Source organism: Haemorhous mexicanus, chromosome 28, assembly GCF_027477595.1.
Source record: "Haemorhous mexicanus isolate bHaeMex1 chromosome 28, bHaeMex1.pri, whole genome shotgun sequence".
Lineage (NCBI taxonomy): Eukaryota > Metazoa > Chordata > Aves > Passeriformes > Fringillidae > Haemorhous > Haemorhous mexicanus.
In genome coordinates this window covers 2,287,583-2,305,926 of record NC_082368.1, presented here as the reverse complement: position 1 = coordinate 2,305,926, position 18,344 = coordinate 2,287,583, and the positions used below count along the sequence as shown (strand labels likewise).

The following is an 18,344-nucleotide window of genomic DNA, read 5'->3' as shown; positions in this document are numbered from 1 at the left end:
TGAGAGAGCAGAGACTTGGGCTGCCTTTTATAGCAGTCCTGCCCTGCCTCAGGCCCAGAGGCTCCTTAGTGGAAGCCATAATTTTCTGACCAGCTCATGTCAAATGTGCACCATCCCAGTTAATGGTAGGGGCTGTGTCCTGGTTTCCTGCACTGCAGCCTCTATTTCCTGGCTTCTGCCCTCTGCGTTCCTATCTGAAGACTCCTTCTAGGGCCAGGAATGAGAGATCCAAGAATTTCCGGGATATAAACACATCTGAGTAGGCAGAATGCTCGGATCATGGTCTGGTGGCATTCCATGCAGGCTCATGACCTGAACCTGTGTCATTGCTGTGGGTTTCTTTGTGGCAAAGCACTCAGGGCATCACTCTCATTCTTCCTGTATCCCTGCCCATCTCTCCCGCATCCCTTTGTGACATCCCATGAGTTTTCACGTGCAGCCTGTTTTCCTGGCCCAGTTTGGGAACGGATAGGGGACAGAAAGTATTCTTTGTGGTCCTGCTTCCCCTCTATTACGTCTCCCTTTGGTCAGCACTCCATGCCTGCTTCTGAAGCTCCCTCCTGCTCTTGACCTGAGCTGGACTCCAAGCTGTGGTCGGTGGCCCTGGGCTGGATGGATGGTGCCCTGCAAGCTGCTCTGTCAATCCCCTTTCTCAGGCAGTATGACAGGATAGAACAAAACTGAAAACAGCTTGAAGCTGGATAGAAGGCAGTTTGCTAAAGCAAAAGGGAAAAATTATGCATGAACAAATGCACTGGGAAAGAAGATCAATGTATGGCCTCCTTCCCTCAGGAAGTGATGGCGGGCAATTTCCCAGGAAGCAGGGCTTCCTCCCGTGTCATGGTTGCTGATGATGGCAGACTTTGTAACTCAGGCTCCAGAAATGGGCTCTGTGAGAAGAGTCCAGTGGTTCCAGCCAGCTCTGCTTGAGTCAGCTCCAGCTGTGTCCAAAGGGGACTCAGCTCTGCCCAACACTGAGCAATTTGTCCCACTGCTGATGCCTCTGTGAAAGCACATTTCATTAGAAATGGTGTGGGCTGGAAGGCAACTTCAAGACCTTTCCTTTCTACTCCTCCCTTCCTCAACAGAGGGGCACCCACTGAACCAGATTGCTGGAAGCTCTGTCCAACCTGGTATTGCACACTTCCAGGGCTGAGAAATTTAAACTCTTTCTGGGCAAGTTATCGCAATGCCTCACCGTTCTCACAGAGAGGGACATTGTTGCGAGATCCAAGAGAATGGGAAGTAATAAAATTGCACTTCAGGGATTGCAATGCGGTGTTTTGCCCACACTTTTTCCAGGGAGCAAATTTGGAGACTTGTCTGAGAAAGAAGGAGAAATCAGAGGCCGAGCTTTGAATGCAAAAGGAACTTTATTGCGTCAAAAGAAGAAAAGGAGAATGCTCAGAGAGAGCACATGAGGGAAGCAAGTAAGATGCAGCGGCATGCCTGATGTTCTGGCTGCTGAGGGAAGGAGGCCAGCAGGTCCCACTAGGCTGGCATTGAGTGCTAGTGACAGCAAAGCAAAGGAAGAGAAGAGGAGGAGGAGGAGAAAAAGGAGACACAAGTCCAAAGACTGAAATCCAACATTCCAAAATCCATTTTCATTCCATCATCAGGTTCCGAGCTCCTGGAGGTTCTTGCCCAAGGATTTTGGAGGCAGCATCTTTAGCAGGGACGACAGCATCTGTTGCCACCACAGCAGCTGGTGATGCAGGAGATGTCAAAGCCCCCAGAGCTGATGGGCACTCCCTCAGAGCTGAGGATGCTGCCAACAGCAGCAGAGGTGGAGGATCCCACGGCGGTGTTCTGTGGGAAGGAGCTGAGGATGGGGCCGGGCAGGGTCACCAGCACAGCAGGCGGCTCAATGACAACGTGGGAGCTCTGGCACTGCCTGACACAGCACTCATTGCAGCTGCTGGCCAGTGGGCAGGGGCCACAGGACTGGCAGCAAGGCTCGCAGGGCTGACACTGCTGGCACTTCTCAGAGCAGGACATGTCTGGAGCCTGGCACTGCACCTGGCACAGAGGGCAGGGAGGAAGCAGAGCACACGCACACCTGAGACACAGCCCGCAAGGCACCCCCAGCAGCACAAGGCCCCTGCTGCCTGCACAGCTCCAGCCTGGGCAGCCCCAACCTGGGCATCCTTTGCCTGAGCCCAGCACGCTCCTTCCCAGCTCAGCCAGGCCCAGCTCTGCTCCTGCCTAACCTGGGGCAAAATCAGCACCTCAGCCCAGCCACAGCCTCGGGCCAGAACACACGCTCTCCCCTCTGCCCACACCAGCACCAGTGCAGAACAGCCCCAGAAGAACAGGGAGCAGGAACAAGGGCCAGAAAGATCAATGCTGTCGTGGAGAGGCTGGAGGAGAAATGGGCTTCCAACTCACCTGGTTCCCAAGGAGAAGGAGGTGACAGAAGTGGTTGAGAGAGCCAGCAGTTCGGCTGCCTTTTATCCTGGCCCCACAGTGCCTCAGGGCCCACAGTTTGTGCTGCGAAGGTGACGATATTCCTGCCTGATCCCAAATGAATGGAAAGATCTCTGGGAATGGTATGGCATGAGTTGGATTTTCCCTCTGCAATGACTTGGCATTTCCTGGCTTACATCATTCCCAATCCCTCACGGACACTTCTTCTGAGTGCTGGCATGTGAGATTCCATGATTCCAGGAGCAAGGGTGTGTCTGTGTGGGCAAAGGACATGAAGTAAGTGCAGAAGGGACCACAACAGCACAGGTGATGCCAGCCTGAGGCAATCTCGGGGATATTTTATGCTCCTGCTGACTGGAAGTGCCTCATCCGCTCCCAGCCCTCCAGTCTATGGCTCATCACCCAACAGCTCTCCTTTGTGCCTTGCCTGCGAGGTAAAACCTTTTGTCCTTCATCCTTGGCCTTCGGAGTGCGTGAGACTCTTGTAGCACTGCTGCCTGAGCTTCTGTCCTGCTTGGTGTTCCCAGGATCTGCTCTGGCTGGGAGCTCCCCAGCATCTCCTCAGTCACATCCCTTCCTCAGGCCTCTGCCCCATGTGCTTCCCCACAATAATGGGTGTGGCAGTGTGGCTGTGGCCCAGTGTGTGCCAGTGTCTGCACATCCCTGTGCCTGTGCCCTGCTGGCAAGAGCCCCTGAGAGCCTCTGGCCTGCACGGGGATGGTTGTGCACAGGGCAGGGCACTTGTGTGCAAGCCCCGTGCCCGTGTGCCTGTGCCCGTGTGCTGGGCTCTGTGCTCTGGGCTCATCTCTGAGCACACCTGGCCAGGCTGGCTGAGTGTCAGTGGCCTGGGTGTGTGTGCACAGCTGGGCCTGAGCTGAGCTCTCAGCCCAGCCATTGCCCACCCTGTAGGGCCTTCCCTGCCCAGCAGTGCCAGCCACTGACACACACTCAGCCCCCAGTTCCTTCTCTGCAGAAACATGGACAGGGCCAGGGCACCCACATCTCTCAAGTGCAATCCCTAACCCAGGCCATCCTTTTGATGCCACCTCCAAGCATTCTTTGGGGCCCTCAGGTCTTTCCCAGGGTCCTTCTTCCTGCCTCATGGGAAGACTTTTGTGTGACAGGGTTCTGGTGGCTTTGTGGGCCTGGGGGAGTCCACTCTCTACAATGGTCATTGCCCCATTGTCCAGGAGCTATGTGAAACTGATGGTGTCAAAGAGAACTAGTAACGTGGAGTGAAACTCTTGACCATGTCTGGGAGGTGGAGGCCGGAAGATGGGGGAGTTTCTCCTCTGCCACAGCCAGATGAGGAACCAGTGGCAGCCTACAACATGGTTGGAGGATGATTTTGGTTTTGGTTCTGTCCTCATGCTCACTTGATTCTCTGTGACCATTCAGCTTTGCCTGTGTACGAAGAAGCTGAGCAGAAGATTAATGTGAGGCAGGTTTTTAAAGAGAGGAGGTTGTGGAATATCCCCAGGCACTGCCGTTTCCCATTCCCTGTCACTATTCGACATCATCTTCTCCTGATGATCACTCTTTTGGGGAAGCCTGGGATTTGTATGGGAGCACCAGCAGAAAGGGCACAAAGTAAAGGAACTCCAGCATGGAGTATCCACCCACGGCTTCCTCCTCCTTTTGCCCTGAGGTGATTGGAAGAGGTCCCACACAAGGAAGGAGAAAGCAGAGGGCCAGCTTTGGATGCCAAACAACTTTATTGAGTCTAAGGAAGAGAAGGAGGTAGCTGAAAGAGGACACCAGGAGCAGCCAGTGAGGGTGTCCATTTGCCTGGCCAGCAGAGGGATGGAGGGAGGCAAACAGGTCCCACTAGGCTGGCATTGGGTGGTACAGACAGAAGAGGAAGGAAAGGGAAGAGAGTGAAAGAAAAGAGGAGTAAACCAAGGGCACAAATCCATTGTTCCAAGGAACCATCTTCAGTGCAGCTCCACGTTCTGAGGGTGTGGAGATTCTTGCCCGAGGATGCGCGGAGCAGATTTAGCAGGGACGACAACAACTGCTGCCATAGCAGTTGGTGATGCAGGAGATGTCAAAGCCCCCAGAGCTGATGGGCACTCCGCCACAGCTGAGGATGCTGCCAACAGCAGCAGAGGTGGAGGATCCCACGGCGGTGTTCTGTGGGGAGGAGCTGAGGATGGGGCCGGGCAGGGTCACCAGCACAGCAGGCGGCTCAATGACAACGTGGGAGCTCTGGCACTGCCTGACACAGCACTCATTGCAGCTGCTGGCCAGCGGGCAGGGGCCACAGGGCTGGCAGCAAGGGTCACAGGACTTGCAGCAGGACATGGCTCGGGGTGACAGTTGCACCTGGCACGGAGGGCAGAGAGAAGCACAAAGTGAGGACACATGAGAAGCAGCAGTGCACCCAAACACCCTGCAGCCAAGGCACCTCCTGGCCCACATTGGAGTGCCCAGCTCAAAGCCCAGCAGCCACCTCAGCCACGTCCCAGCCTCTCTCTGTCTGCACAAGACCTTCTCTCCCCTGCCCTCTCCCAGAACAAGCAGCTCCCAGCCCTGGGCTATGACAGAACCCTCTCAGCTGGGACCTCCAGCCAGGCAAGAGCTGGTCTGGAAGCAGCAGCAGCCGGAGGAAGAAAGGAAGAAGCTTCTCACTCACCTGATTCCTGAGGAGAAGGAGGTGAGAGAAGTGGAGTGAGAGAGCAGAGACTTGGGCTGCCTTTTATAGCAGTCCTGCCCTGCCTCAGGCCCAGAGGCTCCTTAGTGGAATCCATAATTTTCTGACCAGCTCATGTCAAATGTGCACCATCCCAGTTAATGGTAGGGGCTGTGTCCTGGTTTCCTGCACTGCAGCCTCTATTTCCTGGCTTCTGCCCTGTGTGTTCCTATCTGAAGACTCCTTCTAGAGCCCGCAATGTGAGATCCAAGAATTTCCGGGATATAAACACATCTGAGTAGGCAGAATGCTCGGATCATGGTCTGGTGGCATTCCATGCAGGCTCATGACTTGAACCTGTGTCATTGCTGTGGGTTTCTTTGTGGCAAAGCACTCAGGGCATCACTCTCATTCTTCCTGTATCCCTGCCCATCTCTCCCGCATCCCTTTGTGACATCCCATGAGTTTTCACGTGCAGCCTGTTTTCCTGGCCCAGTTTGGGAACGGATAGGGGACAGAAAGTATTCTTTGTGGTCCTGCTTCCCCTCTATTACGTCTCCCTTTGGTCAGCACTCCATGCCTGCTTCTGAAGCTCCCTCCTGCTCTTGACCTGAGCTGGACTCCAAGCTGTGGTCAGTGGCCCTGGGCTGGATGGATGGTGCCCTGCAAGCTGCTCTGTCAATCCCCTTTCTCAGGCAGTATGACAGGATAGAACAAAACTGAAAACAGCTTGAAGCTGGATAGAAGGCAGTTTGCTAAAGCAAAAGGGAAAAATTATGCATGAACAAATGCACTGGGAAAGAAGATCAATGTATGGCCTCCTTCCCTCAGGAAGTGATGGCGGGCAATTTCCCAGGAAGCAGGGCTACCTCCTGTGTCATGGTTGCTGATGATGGCAGACTTTGTAACTCAGGCTGCAGAAATGGGCTCTGTGAGAAGAGTCCAGTGGTTCCAGCCAGCTCTGCTTGAGTCAGCTCCAGCTGTGTCCAAAAGGGACTCAGCTCTGCCCAACACTGAGCACATTTGTCCCACTGCTGATGCCTCTGTGAAAGCACATTTCATTAGAAATGGTTTGGGCTGGAAGGCAGCTTCAAGACCATTTCTTTCTCGTCCTCCTACCCTCATCAGAGGGGCACTGATGCCACCCACTAAACCATCTTGCTCCAAGCTGCGTCCATCCTGGTCTTGCACTCTTCCAGTGTTAAGGCATCCAAAACCATTCAGGGCAAGTAATTTCTATGCCTATCTGTTCCCACAGAGAGGGACATCTTTGTCAGCTCCAAGGGAAAGGGAGCAAACAAAATTGAACTGAAAAAGACGGCACTAAGAAAGTTGCAGGAGTTGCAATGAAGTCCTTCCTCCACCCTTTTTCCAATGAGCAAACGAGAAGAGTTGACACAAACTGAAGGGGAAATCAGATGTCGAGGTGTGAATGCAAAAGGAACTTTATTGAGTCAAAAGAAGAAAATATGGAGGCTCAGAGAGGGCAACCAAGGGCTGCCACTAAGGTGCAGTGGCATGTCTCACGTCCTGGGTTGCTAAGGGAAGGTTGCCAGCAGGTCCCACTCGGCTGGCATTGAGAGATGGTGACAGGAAAGGAAAGGAAGAGAAAAAAGACAGGAGAAGAAGAAGGAAACAATTGTCTGAAGTTCCAAAATCCTATCTGTTAAGTTCGGACTGCATTCCATCATCAGGTTCCGAGCTCCTGGAGGTTCTTGCCCAAGGATTTTGGAGGCATCATCTTTAGCAGGGACGACAGCATCTGCTGCCACCACAGCGGCTGGTGATGCAGGAGATGTCAAAGCCCCCAGAGCTGATGGGCACTCCCTCAGAGCTGAGGATGCTGCCAACAGCAGCAGAGGTGGAGGATCCCACGGCGGTGTTCTGTGGGAAGGAGCTGAGGATGGGGCCGGGCAGGGTCACCAGCACGGCAGGCGGCTCAATGACAACGTGGGAGCTCTGGCACTGCCTGACACAGCACTCATTGCAGCTGCTGGCCAGCGGGCAGGGGCCACAGGACTGGCAGCAAGGCTCGCAGGGCTGGCACTGCTGGCACTTCTCAGAGCAGGACATGTCTGGAGCCTGGCACTGCACCTGGCACAGAGGGCAGGGAGGAAGCAGAGCACACACACACCTGAGACACAGCCCGCAAGGCACCCCCAGCAGCACAAGGCCCCTGCTGCCTGCACAGCTCCAGCCTGGGCAGCCCCAACCTGGGCATCCTTTGCCTGAGCCCAGCACGCTCCTTCCCAGCTCAGCCAGGCCCAGCTCTGCTCCTGCCTAACCTGGGGCAAAATCAGCACCTCAGCCCAGCCACAGCCTCGGGCCAGAACACACGCTCTCCCCTCTGCCCACACCAGCACCAGTGCAGAACAGCCCCAGAAGAACAGGGAGCAGGAACAAGGGCCAGAAAGATCAATGCTGTCGTGGAGAGGCTGGAGGGGAAAGGGCCTTCCAACTCACCTGGTTCCCAAGGAGAAGGAGGTGACAGAAGTGGTTGAGAGAGCCAGCAGTTCGGCTGCCTTTTATCCTGGCCCCACAGTGCCTCAGGGCCCACAGTTTGTGCTGCGAAGGTGACGATATTCCTGCGTGATCCCAAATGAATGGAAAGATCTCTGGGAATGGTATGGCATGAGTTGGATTTTCCCTCTACCATGACTTTGCATTTCCTGGCTTACCTCATTCCCAATCCCTCACCGACACTTCTGAGTGCTGGTATAAGCGATTCAAGATTTCCTGAGTGTAAGGATGTTTCAGACTGGGCAACAGACATGAAGTAAGTGCAGAAAGGATCCCAAGGAGGCAGGTGATGCCAGCCTGGGGCACTCTTTTGGTTTTTTCACGTTTCTGATGACTGTAAGGGTCCCTCCTTTCCCAGCCCTCCAGTCTTTGGCTCATCACCCTTGGCCTCCCTTGACTATGATCCTTGTTCTTCTCTTAAAATCTCTTTGGATTCCTTCTCTGCCTTCACAGTCCCTGAGGCACCTGTTGCACTACTGCCTGAACCACAGTGTGTTTGAGTATCTGCACATCCATGTGCTTTTGCACTTGTGTGAACATACCCCAGGTACTGCAGTCCTACACTGGGAGTGTTCTGCACAGTGGAGAGCACTTGTGTGCAACCACACACTGGAGAATTCCATTTATGAATTGCTGCTCTGTGAGTGATGTCTAGAGACAGCAATATCCTGGATTAGAGCAAGGAAAGTAGAAGTGCTGCTCAGTGCTTCCACCTCCAAGTTTTGACTGCAGACCAGAGCCTCAGGGGATGCCAAGGTGGTGTTGGAGTTGGGCTTGGGACACTGGGCTTCCCTGGAGGCTCTGGGAGTCCTGGTGATTAATGGCTACACATTAGTGGTTGGCAGCCCCGTTTCAGAGCGTGCTCCTTTGTCTGTATGAGCAGGAGGTTTGGGGATTAGAGCAGGGGGAATCTGAATGCCAGGATCTTGATTCTTTGAGTCCCTGCTGAAGGGAAGATGGGGTGAACACATTCAATCAAGAGAGCCTGGAGACAATTCTCTTCATTGCTGGTATTCAGGAGAGTGGAGTTTGGCCTCTATGGAACAGGAGTTGGAGCTTTCCATGACCACATCTTCTTATTCAGAGAACCTGTCCTCCTGGAGGCACTGAAGGGCCATGCATGGTCTATGCTCCCTGGGGAGAGTCAGTTGGTCTCTGCATGGGATGGGGAAGGAAGGCCATTCCCAGCACCTTTCTCTGCTTCTTCAGAAAGGGGTCAGAGTCTTGTACCTAAAGAAATGTCTTTTGTGCTGTCTGTAAAGGTGAGCCAGCCTTGTCTCAGGAATGTGTAAACCCCAAACTGGCAGATCTCCATCCATTCCCATGTCAGGCTGCAGGGAGATGACTGTCTCAGTAGATGTCCCACCATAGCTTTGGCAGCTCTCACCAGGTGCTCTCTCCTTTTTCAAATCACCTCTGATTAAATGTCACCGTTATGGAGGGAATTGGATTTGTTTGGCCTACCACTACTGTCCACCACTATCTGTAAGAGTTAGTGCAGACTACATCAATCTCTGCCACTACCTGGAAGGAGGTGGTGTCGAAATTGGTGTTGGCTTCTTCCCCCAAGGAACCAAAGATCATGATTGTCCCTGTGTCACCCAGAACACCTATCCTACATCTCAGACCAAGGCAATATCTGTACCCTGATCCCTCCAATTCCATCCAGGCATTTGTTGCAAGGTCTTGGCCCCCACCTCACTCAGCACCAGTCTGAGTGGTAGCATTGGCCTGGACAGGATGAGACCGTGTCCCATCCCAGTGGACAAGTCCAGGAGATAAGGGCTGATGTGTACGTCTCAAACATAGAGAGCTGGACTCTCCTGAGGCCAGCCAAGGCTTCTGGGTGTATTGGGTCTGGCAGAGATGCAGTTCATGTTCCCCACAGCAGCCCTGGCAGGGATGTGCTCTGCACTGGGTGTTACAAAGGTGCTGGTAACACTCCAGTCCTTTGGCTCCTGCTGAGCACAGCTCACACAGCACCAGCACTGTCTCTCCAACATTCCCTTCCCCATCAGGAGCTGGGGGCTGGCAAGATCCTGGGAGTGGACAAAACTCAGACAGTTGACCTAGACTGAGGAAAAGGGATATTCTGTGACACATGACATGAGCTCAGACACAAGAGCAAAGGAAAGGAGAAACAAGGGCACACATTTGTAATGTGCAATGTTTTCAAGTAACACCACTACATGTGCTCAAGCCCAGATTCCTGGGAAGGGGCCAGACAGAACTTTCTGACTCGAAGTAGAGCATAAGAAATGGGGTTTTCTTCCAGTTTACTACTGCATGCACAATCTTTTGAGTATGTTTTAGCATACATTCAAATCTTAATATTTGTTTTCCTTCTTATTTTCCCATCCCTATTCACCTCAGAATGGAGACTCATAGAGTGGCTGCAGGGCACTGGCCATCCAGCCAAGGTCAATCCAGCATAGCTGGTAATAACAACCAAGGATTGTTGGTAAGAGCATGTGGTGAGAAAGACCAGCATGTGGCTGGAGAAGAGGCCCTAGGGAGGAAGAGCAGCACTTTTCTGGGAGAAGTGTCCTTGCAGTGGCTCCCACACAACACAGAGGAAAAGCAAGAATGAGGTGGAGAAACGGGCATGGACTATTGATCAAGTAGGCTGACCCAGTAGGGAGGAATCAAATTGCAACATGTACCTGCATGGAATGCCACCAGACCATGATCCAAGCATTCTGCCCACTCTGATATGTTTATGTCCCAGATATTCTTGTGCCTCTCATCCTGGCCCTAGAAGGAGTCTACAGATACGGAAATAGAGGCTGCAATGCAGGAAACCAGGACACAGCCCCTACCATTAACTGGATGGTGCACATTTGACATGAGCTGGTCAGAAAATTATGGATTCCACTAAGGAGCCTCTGGGCCTGAGGCAGGGCAGGACTGCTATAAAAGGCAGCCCAAGTCTCTGCTCTCTCACTCCACTTCTCTCACCTCCTCCTCCTCAGGAATCAGGTGAGTGTAAAGCCTCTTTTCCTTCTGCTGCTTCAAGAGCAGCTCTTGCATGGCTGGAGGTCTCAGTTGAGAGGGGCTGTTGTAGTACAGAGCTGGGAGCTGCTTGTGCTGGGAGAGGGCAAGGGAGAGAAGGTCTTGGGCAGAGAGAGGCTGGGACTTGGCTGAGGTGGCTGCTGGGCTTTGATCTGGGCACTCCAATGTGGGCCAGGAGGTGCCCTGGCTGCAGGGTGTTTGGGTGCACTGCTGCTTCTCATGTGTCCTTTTGTGCTTCTCTCTGCCCTCCGTGCCAGGTGCAACTGTCACCCCGAGCCATGTCCTGCTGCAAGTCCTGTGACCCTTGCTGCCAGCCCTGTGGCCCCTGCCCGCTGGCCAGCAGCTGCAATGAGTGCTGTGTCAGGCAGTGCCAGAGCTCCCACGTTGTCATTCAGCCACCTGCTGTGCTGGTGACCCTGCCTGGCCCCATCCTCAGCTCCTCCCCACAGAACACCGCCGTGGGATCCTCCACCTCTGCTGCTGTTGGCAGCATCCTCAGCTCTGAGGGAGTGCCCATCAGCTCTGGGGGCTTTGACATCTCCTGCATCACCAACTGCTATGGCAGCAGTTGTTGTCGTCCCTGCTAAATCTGCTGGCAACCTCCTTGGGCAAGAACCTCCAAGATCTCTGATCATGGTGCTGGAATGAAAATGGAGTTTTTGGAACATTACATTTATGCTGTTAGCTTACTGTTTCCTTTACCACTCTCTTCCCTTTCTCTCACCTTCTTTTATTGTCAGCACTTAATGCCAGCCTAGTGGACCTTTTTTCCACCCTCCCTCCCTCTGCAGGCCAAGCAGACAGACACTCTCATTGCATCATAGTGCCTGCCCCTTCTGCTCCCTGTGAATTTCCACCTTTTCTTCCTTAGGCTCAATAAAGTTTTTTTGCATCCAATCATGGCTCTCAGTTTTGTTCTTCCTTCTGTGGGAACTCCTTCATTAAGCTCAGGGCAAAATGTGGAGGAAGATGGGGGTAGACACTACACAGTGGATTTTTCTTTCCATTGGCGCTGACAAGCACATCCATGGCTACTCCATAGAAACGACCATCAGTTAGAAGATGGCAGGGAATGGAAAACAGCAAGGCCTGGGACAGCTCACAACTTTCTCCCTTCCAACACCGCCCTCACAGTTAATGTTTGGCACAGCTTCTGTCATGACAGATAGGGCTCAGGGGTTTCATGGGTTAGGATTAGTATCAGCCATACAATATAACTGATTTGGAACAGCTTTTCTCTGGGATCCTTCGCTGGTTCATCCAGGAACCACCAAACTTCCTCCAATGTCACAAAATGCAGCCAAGTGGGGATTTTTTTTATCATGCTCCCTTTGGATTGTCCACTACCATTTTCCAAATACTAGACCAAAAATATTACTATACTGATACAAATACAAACACAAACCTCTAATCAATTGATCAAACCAAGTCAAATATCAAATTCCAGAACACCAAATAACCCATGCCCAGCACCAGATATCACATATCTTATACAGAAAGGATTACCAAAGAAAGGCTTTATCATCAAATGGCATTTTACTTGCATCCCAGACTGGTCCAAGGGTCTGTGGTCTTCTGCAGAAAAGTCTTGGTGCTTGCCAGAGATCTTTCAGATCCACAGGAGATCAGGTAGAGTGTCCCATCTGAGTGGCCAAAATTGATTCTCAAACCAGCCAGACAATTTATAACTTAGTTTTGAGTTTTAGAAGGTTTTAGTATTAGAATTATTTGAAGAAAGTCTTCATTGAAGTGATGGTCACTAGGGGATCCATGCTCTAACTGAGTACACTCAGGGCATCCTTCCTCAAATTCAGTGCACCAAGCATCAGGTAAACAGAGTTTGCATCATACACACAGATAACATATTCATTAGCTAGTAAAAATCATGACTTAATTTTATATATTTGCCATACTTATTGGCTGTCCTTCTATGCTTCTTTGGGTTCTCAAGTCTCATGTCTTTTTTAGGTGGCTGGCACTCAAGTGCAACCCTTGAGTAAGGCCAATATCACCGTTTAGCAGAACTTCTGCTTTGTCAGCTTTCCAGGGAGGAGCTGGCATCTTGCTCGCCTTTTACATGACTTCTGTTTGCCTAAGTTACAACATTAAGGTACTTCTCCAAGCCCATACTGTTATGAAATACTGCTCTTATCAGAATGAAATGCTGTTCTCTTTGCCTGTCCTTTTCAACCTGCCTACTTCCACCACCCAGACGCGGTAAAATTCTTTTCCCCACATGCACCGTTTTCTATGACAGAAACATTTCCCAGACCTCCTGGCCCAGGACAAAGACCACTGTGACCACACAAGTCCCCCAGACCCAATGTGGAAAGAAGAACCCTGTAACCTCAAAACCCCCCCCCATAAGGCAGGAAGAAGGACCCTGGGAAACAGCTGACAGCCCCAAGGATGCCTGGAGATGCCATCAAAAAGATGGCCTCGGTTAGAGATTGTCCTTGAGAGATGTGGGTGCCCTGGCCCTGTCCAGGTTCCTGCAGAGAAGGAACTGGGGGCTGAGTGTGTGTCAGTGGCTGGCACTGCTGGGCAGGGAAGGCCCTACAGGGTGGGCAATGGCTGGGCTGAGAGCTCAGCTCAGGCCCAGCTGTGCACACACACCCAGGCCACTGACACTCAGCCAGCGTGGCCAGGTGTGCTCAGAGATGAGCCCAGAGCACAGAGCCCAGCACACGGGCACAGGCACACGGGCACGGGGCTTGCACACAAGTGCCCTGCCCTGTGCACAACCATCCCCGTGCAGGCCAGAGGCTCTCAGAGGCTCTTGCCAGCAGGGCACAGGCACAGGGATGTGCAGACACTGGCACACACTGGGCCACAGCCACACTGCCACACCCATTATTGTGGGGAAGCACATGGGGCAGAGGCCTGAGGAAGGGATGTGACTGAGGAGATGCTGGGGAGCTCCCAGCCAGAGCAGATCCTGGGAACACCAAGCAGGACAGAAGCTCAGGCAGCAGTGCTACAGGGATCTCACGCACTCCGAAGGCCAAGGACGAAGGACAAAAGGTTTTACCTCGAAGGCAAGGCACAAAGGAGAGCTGTTGGGTGATGAGCCATAGACTGGAGGGCTGGGAGCAGATGAGGCACTTTAGTCAGCAGGAGCATAAAATATCCCCGAGAATGCCTCAGGCTGGCATAACCTGTGTCGTTGTTGTTCCTACAGCACTTAACTCATGCCTTTTGCCCACACAGACACACCCTTGCTCCAGGAATCATGGAATCTCACATGCCAGCACTCAGAAGAAGTGTCCGTGAGGGATTGGGAATGATGTAAGCCAGGAAATGCCAAGTCATGGTAGAGGGAAAATCCAACTCATGCCATACCATTCCCAGAGATCTTTCCATTCATTTGGGATCACGCAGGAATATCGTCACCTTTGCAGCACAAACTGTGGGCCCTGAGGCACTGTGGGGCCAGGATAAAAGGCAGCCGAACTGCTGGCTCTCTCAACCACTTCTGTCACCTCCTTCTCCTTGGGAACCAGGTGAGTTGGAAGCCCATTTCTCCTCCAGCCTCTCCACAACAGCATTGATCTTTCTGGCCCTTGTTCCTGCTCCCTGTTCTTCTGGGGCTGTTCTGCACTGGTGCTGGTGTGGGCAGAGGGGAGAGCGAGTGTTCTGGCCCGAGGCTGTGGCTGGGCTGAGGTGCTGATTTTGCCCCAGGTTAGGCAGGAGCAGAGCTGGGCCTGGCTGAGCTGGGAAGGAGCGTGCTGGGCTCAGGCAAAGGATGCCCAGGTTGGGGCTGCCCAGGCTGGAGCTGTGCAGGCAGCAGGGGCCTTGTGCTGCTGGGGGTGCCTTGCGGGCTGTGTCTCAGGTGTGCGTGTGCTCTGCTTCCTCCCTGCCCTCTGTGCCAGGTGCAGTGCCAGGCTCCAGACATGTCCTGCTCTGAGAAGTGCCAGCAGTGTCAGCCCTGCGAGCCTTGCTGCCAGTCCTGTGGCCCCTGCCCGCTGGCCAGCAGCTGCAATGAGTGCTGTGTCAGGCAGTGCCAGAGCTCCCACGTTGTCATTCAGCCGCCTGCTGTGCTGGTGACCCTGCCCGGCCCCATCCTCAGCTCCTTCCCACAGAACACCGCCGTGGGATCCTCCACCTCTGCTGCTGTTGGCAGCATCCTCAGCTCTCAGGGAGTGCCCATCAGCTCTGGGGGCTTTGATATCTCCTGCATCACCAGCCGCTGTGGTGGCAGCAGATGCTGTCGTCCCTGCTAAAGCTGCTGCCTCCAAAATCCTTGGGCAAGAACCTCCAGGAGCTCGGAACCTGATGATGGAATGAAAATGGATTTTGGAATGTTGGATTTCAGTCTTTGGACTTGTGTCTCCTTTTTCTCCTCCTCTTGTCTTCACTTGCTTTGCTGTCACTAGCACTCAATGCCAGCCTAGTGGGACCTGCTGGCCTCCTTCCCTCAGCAGCCAGAACATCAGGCATGCCGCTGCATCTTACTTGCTTCCCTCAGGTGCCCTCTCTGAGCATTCTCCTTTTCTTCTTTTGACGCAATAAAGTTCCTTTTGCATTCAAAGCTCGGCCTCTGATTTCTCCTTCTTTCTCAGACAAGTCTCCTAATTTGCTCCCTGGAAAAAGTGTGGGCAAAACACCGCATTGCAATCCCTGCAGCGCAATTTTATTTCTTCCCATTCTCTTGGATCTCGCAACAATGTCCCTCTCTGTGAGAACGGTGAGGCATTTCACTAACTTACCCAGAAAGAGTTTCAATTCCTCAACCCGGGAAGTGTGCAATACCAGATTGGACAGAGCTTGGAGCAATCTGGTTCAGTGGGTGCCCCTCTGTTGAGGAAGGGAGGAGTAGAAAGAAAAGGTCTTGAAGTTGCCTTCCAGCCCAAACCATTTCTAATGAAATGTGCTTTCACAGAGGCATCAGCAGTGGGACAAATGTGCTCAGTGTTGGGCAGAGCTGAGTCCCTTTTGGACACAGCTGGAGCTGACTCAAGCAGAGCTGGCTGGAACCACTGGACTCTTCTCACAGAGCCCATTTCTGCAGCCTGAGTTACAAAGTCTGCCATCATCAGCAACCATGACACAGGAGGTAGCCCTGCTTCCTGGGAAATTGCCCGCCATCACTTCCTGAGGGAAGGAGGCCATACATTGATCTTCTTTCCCAGTGCATTTGTTCATGCATAATTTTTCCCTTTTGCCTTAGAAAACTGCATTCTATCCAGCTTCAAGTTGTTATCAGTTTTGTTCTATCCTGTCATACTACCTGAGAAAGGGGATTGACAGAGCAGCTTGCAGGGCACCATCCATCCAGCCCAGGGCCACCGACCACAGCTTGGAAAACAGGCTGCACGTGAAAACTCATGGGATGTCACAAAGGGATGAGGGAGAGATGGGCAGGGATACAGGAAGAAGGAGAGTGATGCCCTGAGTGCTTTGCCACAAAGAAACCCACAGCAATGACACAGGTTCAGGTCATGAGCCTGCATGGAATGCCACCAGACCATGATCCGACCATTCTGCCTACTCTGACGTGTTCAGATCCTGGAAATTCTTGGATCTCTCATTCCTGGCTCTAGAAGGAGTCTTTAGGTAGGAATGCATAGGGAAGAAGCCAGGAAATAGAGGCTGCAGTGCAGGAAACCAGGACACAGCCCCTGCCATTAACTGGGATGGTGCACATTTGACATGAGCTGGTCAGAAAATTATGGCTTCCACTAAGGAGCCTCTGTGCCTGAGGCAGGGCAGGACTGCTATAAAAGGCAGCCCAAGTCTCTGCTCTCTCATCCACTTCTCTCACCTCCTTCTCCTCAGGAATCAGGTTAGTGCAAGCCTCTTCTCCTCCTGCTGCTGCTTTAAGAGCAGCTCTTGCCTGCCTGTAGGTCTCAGCTGAGAGGGTTCTGTCACAGCCCAGGGCTGGGAGCTGCTTGTTCTGGGAGAGGGCAGGGGAGAGAAGGTCTTGTGCAGACAGAGAGATCTGGGACTTGGCTGAGGTGGCTGCTGGGCTTTGAGCTGGGCACTCCAACGTGGGCCAGGAGGTGCCTTGGCTGCAGGGTGTTTGGGTGCAGTGCTGCTTCTCATGTGTCCTCACTTTGTGCTTCTCTCTGCCCTCCGTGCCAGGTGCAACTGTGACCCAGAGCCATGTCCTGCTGCAAGCCCTGTGACCCTTGCTGCCAGCCCTGTGGCCCCTGCCCGCTGGCCAGCAGCTGCAATGAGTGCTGTGTCAGGCAGTGCCAGAGCTCCCACGTTGTCATTGAGCCGCCTGCTGTGCTGGTGACCCTGCCTGGGCCCATCCTCAGCTCCTCCCCACAGAACACCGCCGTGGGATCCTCCACCTCTGCTGCTGTTGGCAACATCCTCAGCTGTGGCGGAGTGCCCATCAGCTCTGGGGGCTTTGACATCTCCTGCATCACCAACTGCTATGGCAGCAGTTGTTGTCGTCCCTGCTAAAGGTGCTGCAAACATCCTTGGGCAAGATCCTCCACAACCTCTGAACTTGGAATTGTACTGAAGACGGATCCTTGAAAGAACGGATTTGTGCCCTTGGTTTACTCCTCTTTTCTTTCACTCTTTTCCCTTGCCTTCTCCCTTGCCTTCCTTTCCTGTCTGCACCACCCAAAGCCAGCCGAGTGGGACCTGTTTGCCTCCCTCCATCCCTCTGCTGGCCAGGCAAATGGACACCCTCACTGGCTGCTCCTGGTGTCCTCTTTCAGCTACCTCCTTCTCTTCCTTAGACTCAATAAAGTTGTTTGGCATCCAAAGCTGGCCCTCTGCTTTCTCCTTCCTTGTGTGGGACCTCTTCCAATCACCTCAGGGCAAAAGGAGGAGGAAGCTATGGGTGGATACTCCATGCTGGAGTTCCTTTACTTTGTGCCCTTTCTGTTGGTGCTCCCATACAAATCCCAGGCTTCCCCAAAAGAGTGATCATCAGGAGAAGATGATGTCGAATAGTGACAGGGAATGGGAAACAGCAGTGCCTGGGGATATTCCACAACCTCCTCTCTTTAAAAACCTGCCTCACATTAATCTTCTGCTCAGCTTCTTCGTACACAGGCAGAGCTGAATGGTTACAGAGAATCAAGTGAGCATGAGGACAGAACCAAAACCAAAATCATCCTCCAACCATGTTGTAGGCTGCCACTGGTTCCTCATCTGGCTATGGCAGAGGAGAAACTCCCCCATCTTCCGGCCTCCACCTCCCAGACATGGTCAAGAGTTTCACTCCACGTTACTAGTTCTCTTTGACACCATCAGTTTCACATAGCTCCTGGACAATGGGGCAATGACCATTGTAGAGAGTGGACTCCCCCAGGCCCACAAAGCCACCAGAACCCTGTCACACAAAAGTCTCCCCATGAGGCAGGAAGAAGGACCCTGGGAAAGACCTGAGGGCCCCAAAGAATGCTTGGAGGTGGCATCAAAAGGATGGCCTGGGTTAGGGATTGCACTTGAGAGATGTGGGTGCCCTGGCCCTGTCCAGGTTCCTGCAGAGAAGGAACTGGGGGCTGAGTGTGTGTCAGTGGCTGGCACTGCTGGGCAGGGAAGGCCCTACAGGGTGGGCAATGGCTGGGCTGAGAGCTCAGCTCAGGCCCAGCTGTGCACACACACCCAGGCCACTGACACTCAGCCAGCCTGGCCAGGTGTGCTCAGAGATGAGCCCAGAGCACAGAGCCCAGCACACGGGCACAGGCACACGGGCACGGGGCTTGCGCACAAGTGCCCTGCCCTGTGCACAACCATCCCCGTGCAGGCCAGAGGCTCTCAGGGGCTCTTGCCAGCAGGGCACAGG

At 53.2% G+C, this 18,344-nt stretch overlaps 2 protein-coding genes and 2 pseudogenes across 2 annotated transcripts; 2 read left to right on the top strand and 2 right to left on the bottom strand.

Annotated features, from left to right (window-relative positions):
* Window positions 1-4,123: 4,123 nt before the first annotated feature.
* LOC132339307 (feather keratin Cos2-2-like) lies at window positions 4,124-5,196 on the bottom strand (annotated as a pseudogene).
* Window positions 5,197-6,482: 1,286 nt separating this feature from the next.
* Window positions 6,483-8,582, bottom strand: LOC132339324 (feather keratin Cos2-2-like). The gene has a single exon (XM_059869523.1). It carries the CDS (start codon window positions 7,130-7,132, stop codon window positions 6,803-6,805), a length of 330 nt encoding a protein of 109 aa, XP_059725506.1. The 5' UTR covers window positions 7,133-8,582; the 3' UTR covers window positions 6,483-6,802.
* A 1,788-nt stretch (window positions 8,583-10,370) lies between these two features.
* On the top strand, window positions 10,371-11,488 carry LOC132339051 (feather keratin Cos2-2-like). The gene is given in 4 exon segments (XM_059869095.1): window positions 10,371-10,454; window positions 10,456-10,524; window positions 10,526-10,558; window positions 10,849-11,488. Coding segments are annotated over 4 exon segments (516 nt in total). The 3' UTR covers window positions 11,179-11,488.
* Window positions 11,489-16,243: 4,755 nt separating this feature from the next.
* LOC132339175 (feather keratin Cos2-2-like) lies at window positions 16,244-17,316 on the top strand (annotated as a pseudogene).
* The last annotated feature ends 1,028 nt before the right edge of the window (window positions 17,317-18,344 follow it).